The 7,650-nt window shown below is 56.1% G+C and overlaps 1 protein-coding gene across 1 annotated transcript in view; it reads right to left on the bottom strand.

Moving 5' to 3' along the window:
• Positions 1 to 2,276: 2,276 nt before the first annotated feature.
• SPOCD1 (SPOC domain containing 1) overlaps positions 2,277 to 7,650 on the bottom strand; it is a 28,902-nt gene continuing 23,528 nt past the window's right edge. Inside the window, exons 11-16 of the mRNA XM_033838960.1 lie at positions 6,066 to 6,198; positions 5,686 to 5,836; positions 5,233 to 5,368; positions 4,604 to 4,693; positions 4,128 to 4,314; positions 2,277 to 3,214 (exon numbers count right to left, since the gene is read on the bottom strand). Coding sequence (XP_033694851.1) covers positions 2,547 to 3,214; positions 4,128 to 4,314; positions 4,604 to 4,693; positions 5,233 to 5,368; positions 5,686 to 5,836; positions 6,066 to 6,198 — 1,365 coding nt within the window. The 3' untranslated portion in view covers positions 2,277 to 2,546. The remainder of the gene's footprint in view (positions 3,215 to 4,127; positions 4,315 to 4,603; positions 4,694 to 5,232; positions 5,369 to 5,685; positions 5,837 to 6,065; positions 6,199 to 7,650) is intronic.

The following is a 7,650-nucleotide window of genomic DNA, read 5'->3' as shown; positions in this document are numbered from 1 at the left end:
CCCAAGGCCACACAGACAAGAAAGGGCATAACTGGGATTCCAACCAGGCCTGGCATTGCCCGGTGGGACTGGGTCTTTGGTCAAGGGTACGTGGATTCATCCAAACAGCTCTATGAGGTGACTGCGGGGCCTGGGAACCGGTGGTCACTATTACAGTTCACCCGCCCACCCCAAATCTGGGAACATTAATAAGCAAAACACTCACGCATGCGCGGCCCACGTGCCCATCAGGCGGGATGAGAGAGAAGCAAACGGAACTGTCCAGGGATAGTTGCCCAAACAAGTTCCGGCTCCGCCTCTATGTTAATGACATGCAGATATATGTAAATTTACACACGCAACCGCTCAAACCTTTGGGAGCAATGGGGTGACACTGGAGCGGTTGCTATGGAAACCCAAAAGCGACCCTCCCTCCCCCTACCGCACTAGCAAACGCGTAGACACGTGCACAAAGACCCAGGGTTCCTCGCTCCAGAGCCCAGAGGATAACGGAGTCTCGGAGGGTATGACCGGAAGGACCCTCCGAGACGGCGTCCTGCCCAGGGGAAGGTGAAGCCCGCAGAAAGTCGCGGGGAGACCAGCGTCGACGGCCGCCTTCCATTAAAACCTAGGGAAGCTTAGCTGGCTCTTCGGGTCCCCTGATACGCCTACTCCGGCCCAGCAACGTGAGCCCCGCCCAGCGTTGCTTAGCAACCCGAGCCCAGCAACCTCCGGTCACGCCCCCTAGCAACAGCTCGCCTAATCCGCGCTCCTGGCCTCCTCTGCCAAAAGAAAGGCAAGAGGCTTGCGGACTAGCGCCAAAAGGTGGGTGGAGATCATGCTGTCCAGCCCCCATCCTCGAAGCAGGCTGAGGATTTCGGGGTTCACCTATAGCCTTCTCTGCGGGGCGAGGTGCCAGAGGGCCGCACGATCACTCCCATCTACAGAGGGGAAAACTGACGCTCCGAAAGGAAGTCCCAGCCCAGAGTACGGAGCTTTTTTTCCCCTGAGTGCTCGGGAAGGGACCAAACGGTCTCCCGTCTCCCTGGGAGGAAGTCCTGGGCTTGGAGGGAGAGGGCGCACAGCCGTCCCCCAACTGCCCTGTGTTAAGAAAATGACCCAAGTTGCTGCCGACTTGAGTCAAGCCGCAGGTTGCAGGGTAATTTGGGTAATTTGCATATAGCACTGAGGCCCTCACAAGGCCCTCGGAGCTTCCCCCCCACCCGCGGTTCACCTGCCCAGTCCCCCCTCCTTGTCCCACCCCCGGCACCCCACCCCACACACACACACGCGCCCAATCCCTACGGCTAAATTCCCACACTTCGCCCCGCCTCCAGCTTGGCCTCCAGTCCTGCCAGCCCCGACCTCCATCCCAAGGCCTAGGGCCCCCTCTGCTGTCGGCCGCGGGTAGGGCAGCAGCACAGCTCATGGGGCAGAGAAGTGGGACTCCCCCAACTATTGCCCCATCTTTCCCAGCCCAGGGCGAGGCTGGTACATGGGTAGACTTCAGAGAAGGGGTGGGAAGAGATACACCCCTTCAGGCCGGGGCAGGGGTGAACGGTGGGGTCCTGCCACAAGTTCTGTCCTCCAAGCCAGGCCCTGCTTCTGGACCCTGGATTAGGTAGTGAGGAGACAGTTAAGTTCCCATGGCAATGCCTAGACTCAGCTCTCCGGAGGTACTCACACACGGAGATGCCTTCCAATTGTAGCTGCTGTTAAGAGCTCACTCCAGGCCCCAGGCAAAGCAGCACCATCCTGCCCTGTAACACCAGCCTCCAACCCCATCCTCAATGTCCACCCCCATCCACCAGGCCAAGGCCCTTGGCTTTCTCCAGTATCAGTCCCCAGGAGCTGGCAAGAGGAACAGAGAGGAGACATCCTATTTGGACCTCCCAACTTCCTCAACAGAGACCCACACAGACATATGGTCACAGGCATGCGCACACACAGCGACCCTCAGATACACACAGAGACGCGTAGGGATTACGGCGGTAACCCCCAACTCTCCAAAGGAAAAAGTCTTGGTAACTGAAAATTTTTAAATCCATTGCAACTTGCTCTCCTTTTCCTCTCTAACAATCTCTAAGTGTCTATGCCCCTTCAAAAGCCTCGTTTTTCTCTCTCCCCCCAACCTAGTGCTGCCTTCTCTCCCATCACTTCTTCCACCCAGTTCAAAATACTTGCAAAATGCTTCCAGAGTCCACCATGGCAACAGCTGAACCCTGGCGCACAGTGATGGTTAAGGACCTCAGACAAGCAGCAGACAAAGCTACCCCCTCCATCCCTAACACTTTAGCTCTGCTATATCTGTGCACAGAAACTCCCAGACACACCCACGTCAACCCACACGTGGCCAGGCCCAGGGTCCCTCCTGTCCAGCCAGCAGATGCAGTCTCAACTTTGCCAAATTCTTTATTAAGCCAAAAATTAACACCAAGCAAACTGCAGAACAGGAAATTCAAACAGCTAACCATCCCCTTCCTCTGCCCCTGTTGCTCCTTCCGGAGCACCTCAGGGTTCAGCACTGGTTAGGGAATTAAAGCCCCTCTTTTGGTGGGTAATGAGGGTCAGGTCTCTTCAGGAAGGGGACACTCAGAGCCGACTCCATCTGTAGACCCCAAAGAGGAGTCAAGGGATGGACCAGGGGGCTCTGGAGCTGCAGGGGACTGGCAGAGGAGGCCAAGAATCCCAGCGGCTGCAGGAGGCTGGGCAGGAGGTCGGGGAAGTTGCTCCTGGCCTAGGGACCTCAGTGAGGCTTGGAACTGCTGGCTCATGGCCACCAGGGATTTGAGATGCTGAAGCAGGGCTTGGCGGGGACAGGAAGCCCTGTGGAGGTGCTGGTCATGGCCAGCTGGTGAAGCTGAATAGGGATGCCAGGACTGGTGCCAGCCTGGGTTTGGACGCCGTTGCCCTCGCCCAGGACCCTGCCAGGTCTCAGGCTCCCCCCACAGTCTCCCCCTGCCTCTGGCAGGCCTCTGCCAAGCACAGATTCCCCTTGGAGCCAGGCTGCCTTTGTCCTGGCCCTGCTGCAGGGCACCCACCGGGGGAGGGGATCCCTTCAGGGCCACGTCTGGCCCTGTGGCCTCTGGCTGGTGGCATCTCATCTCTGCTTTTCTGTTGAAGGAGAGCATTTTGCGAACCTTCCCCCACAAGGGGCTGAACTCTGCTGTGGCCAGAAGCCCTGCCTTGGGGAGCAGCACAGCCAGCAACAGGCTTGCGTGAGTGGCTTCCAGGCCTGGAGAAAGAGGAGGAAAGAGACCAAAGGCTTGGACGGAGAGAACTCACAGCCCCCAGAAGCTGCATTCTGGCTGTGGCAAGAGGTCTGGAGGTTAGACCCCAAGAAGAGCTTTCCAGTAGTGAGATGGGGCCCATGAGATGCTAGGAAAGTTAAGTAGGAGAGCGTAAGATTTGCTCTCACAGTGTGTGAAAGGGTTCACCTGGCTGAGACTGGGGCATGGATGGTTTAATCTCAAGGCTGTATGATTCATTCTACCACACTGTCCCCAGGACAGGCAGCCCAGAAAGATCAAACACTACTCAGCAACAGGTACAGTCTTCCCCTTGATACCCCCTCCAGCCCCCTCCCATGCTTTCCTGGATCCACACCCTGAGGCTATCCAGGCACAAAAGCCAAGCTTGGCCCAGGATAGCTGTGGTGAAAACATCTCTCCTTCCTCTTTTATGTAGGTCCTAATTTCAGCCAGTTGGTGGTTCCTGCCTCTTCTGCTATGCTGGGGTCAAATGTGACTGGTGAGTTTCTCATCAAGGTGCCTGATTGGAGAGACCGTATGTGTGGTCGTTAGCAGGCCAGTTTCTGCTACTGACTGGCTGTGACTCTGGACACTTGCTTTCTCCCTACCTCAGTTTCCTCATCTATGAAGTGAAAAAATTAACAGCACCATCCTGAAGGGGTTATTTTGAGGACTAACTGAATTAATATAAGTGAAGCTTTCAGAATGGTGTCTGGCACATAGTAAACAATATACAAGTCTGAGCTCTTCTTGTTTTTGTTCTCACGTTTGCCCATCTCAGAAGTTCCCTTCTGAGATGTGTCTGCCTCCATGGAGACAGGGGTGACTGTGTCTACAACGTCTGTCTGGTCACCAAGTGAGGGGAGACAGGGCCTGGGATGGGCATTGGGCACTCACCTGGGCCTCCAAGAGGGCGCAGCCTGGAGGGCAGGGGCTGGAAGGCAGGCAGGGGCAGCAGGACCACCCCCACCTGTTCCACAGCTGCCAGGCCGTGGCACTGCTTGTTGTTGAGGTAGGAATAAAGCAGGTGGCAATTTTGGGTGTCCCGAGAGGCCTGTGGGCACAGTCTGACCACGCAGATGTCCTGAGGTTGCAGGAAGAAGAGCAGGTTTAGGAACAGTCATTCTCTGCTCCTGTGAACACCCCTGGTCTCATCTGAACCTCTGAGAACCCTGTGAGGAAGGGTGGCCCCATTTTCCAGAGGTGGAAACAGAGGGACTTGCCCAGGTTCACACAGTGAGTCTGCAGTCACAGTGGGAACTGGACCCGGATATCTTAAACCAGGCCTCTGCTCCAGAGCTGGAGTGAAAGAGAGCTCAGGGCTGGGGATATGGTGCTAGGAGGAGAGGTGGTGCCCAAGGGTGGGTGGTTACCTTGGCCTCGGCTGGGCAGATGCTGGCCAGAAAGTCCCAGACAGCACTGGGGGGGATGCAGCCTGCAGAGCGGATCACCTGGGGCAGGGCCTGGGGACAGGTACGAGGCCAGTCAGCCTCCCAGCTTCCCGCCCACTTTAGGCAGACTCAATACTGGCTACCCGGAAGCCACAGCCTGTGGCCAAGAGGATTGACAGGCAGTGTATCAGGAGCCCCAGTGGCTGCTGGAAAGCCCTAACTACCCCTGGAGGCCTACAGCCTGTCCTGGCCAATCTCCTCCACTTCTCAGGAGCCCCTCACGCCCTCCTCTAACCCCCTACCCTCATCCAACACTTGGCTGATCGTTCACTCACTCAACAATAACTCCTAAAACCCTACTCTGGGCCAGGATGCACCAGACCCTTTTCCTGGGTCCTTCCTGCTTTATGCCTTGGGTTATAGGGAGTCCTTTGCCCATGTGTCTCTGCACGAGTGGGGCTGCATTTAGCCTAGCACAGGGCCAAGCACAGAGAGGGAGCCAAAGACTTGTTTCAGAAGGAGTGAGTGGGTGAATGAATGAACGGGGGTGTGTGTAGCTGACTGGGCTGGTCAGTGTGCAAGGGAGTCTTCGGCGAGCTGGGCAGGAGTACCCGGATGAGACAAAAGCTGTGCCCCGAGACCAGCTGGGCCTTGACCCGGAACTGCTTAATGGAGAACATGTCCAGAGACCCCTCCCAGGGCGGCTGGCTGGGCAGGGCTTTTGTGGACCCAGCAGGCATCTGGAGCCTAGAGGGAGGGACAGAGAGAACAGGGCCAGATGAACAGGTCACCAGGGCTTCCCCAGCAGCTCCTTAGTTTTCAGAGAAGGTCCTGTGTCTCCACTGTGGGTGCTGGAACACTGGTCCAAACATGGCCTTATGTGGTAGAGACCAGTAGGCAGGGATGATTAGTTCCATTGCACAGATGGGGAAACCGAGGCCCACACAAGAGGCAGGATTTGCCTAAGGCCATATGGAAAAACCCAGCCTGTGTCTGCTGCCCTAGCAGGTGGCCTCCCCCACCCACCCTGCCAGTTGCCCACCTCCTTGCCCACTGCCCCATACCTGTCCTTGGGCTCCGTGGGAGGCTTCTCCTTGGTTTGGGGCATCTCTGGAGAGGACATAGGGACCAGGCTTGGGGCTCTCTGGAAAGCATCATCCCCCATCCTCCTGGTGGCTATGAAGGAGGCTGGCCGCTCATACAAGGGCTTCCAGTCTGCAAAGAGCAGAGGCAGGAGCTGAAAAGGGGGCCGGCAGCTAGGCTGAAGCCAGCCCAGGGCATTAGAAACGGAGTTTGAACCAGGTCCTTTTTGAGGTGACCTGGAACACAGGTACCCCCACCCCACCACCTTCTCCCCAAGCCATGAATCCCTGTTGCCGCTGAACCCCACACTCAGCCCCAGCCTACCCACCACCCCTGTGCCCCTCCTGTGTCTCCCTCCCACCCATGCAGATGCGGCAGCTGGGGTCTAGGAAGTGGTGCTTGTGCTGCTCTGTGGTGTCCTCGTGCTGCTCCGTGGTGCCCCTCGACGTGGCAGGCAGGGCCAGTGGGCCGCAGTCTATGGACACCATGGGTTCCTGGGAGGCAAAGGAGGAGAGAGGGGTGGGCCGGGAAGGCGGCTGGGGAGGTCAGCAGCCCTCCATGAGTAGGGGGCCCTCAGGGCTGTGGTTTTATTTTTCTAAATAATATATTCTTTAATTACAAAGGTATCGTGAACTTGTTACAGAAAATTTAGAAAATATAGAAAATTTGAAAATTAAAAAAAAAAATACCCCCTTGTCCCACCACTTAGAAACAACCGTTGATACTCCGGGTGTTCCTTTATAATAGTTTATCTATACACAGAGTTTCGGGGGTCCTTTTGTGGTTCATGTGTCCATGAAGCACAGCAAAGGTATCTGCCGTGTTATACCGTCCCTGTAGACATTGCACTGATGGGGTGGGCTGGAGTGTACGCATCACCTCTGCTGCTAGACAATCAGGTCGTTCCCAGGCTTTCACTGTAACAAATAACACTGAGGACATCCTTATGCTGAAAGTATTTTCCTAGACTTTCAATTATCTCCTTAGGACGAGTTCTCAGAAGCAGACGACAGAACTGGGGAGAATGAACGTTTTTAAGAACCTTGAAGCCCAATGCCAAATCACCCTTTCTTCCTCATAATAGAAACAGCTTTAAACACACAACAAACATTGATTGCTTCAGGAAGATTTGAAAAGATCTTGAAACTCTCACTCTTGCCTTAAAACCACCTCCAGAGCAGTGACAAGGCACAGGCTTTGGAGTCAGAGAGCCTGGGTTCCAGTCTCCCCCACTGCCAACTAAGTGACCTTGGGCAAACGGTTTCAGGTGCCTCACCCAGGAAACAGGCATCACCCATCTCGTAGGTTATATCGTGAGGTTTGAATGAGGCGTTGTTTGTAAAAGTGGCACATAGTAGGTGTTCAGTCGGAGGAAACGTTGCTATTCTGTGTTATCTTCCCCTCCCCTACTCTGCCGCCCGCTCTCTCTTCCCTCTCTCTCTGGCTCCTCCCCCTATATTTACATTCAATTTACTCAGGGAATACAGGTTGGTTTGGGTTGGGGAGCAGCCACGCCCTCTTAGGGCTCCTCTCCGCACAGCCAGGAGGTCTGCTTGTTGGCCTGGATACTGGTGAGGGACAGCAGGGATTTTTGTCGGTCAAGGTCACTGCCATTTCCCCAGCGAACGAACGTGGCTCAAGGGACCCTGCGCTCCCCCATCCCGGACACACAGCTGATTAGACCGGGGTGAACATCTGACCCACGGGACGCCCAACCAAAGCCTGAGCAGCCTTCTCCTGAGAGCGACTGAAGTGAGCCAAGGGGGCGCTCTGATTGGCTGCAGGAGGCTGAGGGGATGGGTTCACTGATTCGAGGGCTGCTGAGCCATCCTGTTGAGCCATGTGCAAGGAGGAGGGGCCAAGGGGGAGGAAGAAGCAGGATGGACAGGAGGATGGGGCAGGTCCCCCACAAAGAAAAGGACACTCCGCACAGGCTGCTCTGGACT

This window comes from Tursiops truncatus, chromosome 1 (assembly GCF_011762595.2).
Source record: "Tursiops truncatus isolate mTurTru1 chromosome 1, mTurTru1.mat.Y, whole genome shotgun sequence".
NCBI classification, from domain to species: Eukaryota; Metazoa; Chordata; class Mammalia; order Artiodactyla; family Delphinidae; genus Tursiops; species Tursiops truncatus.
This window is presented reverse-complemented; position numbering and strand designations above follow the sequence as displayed.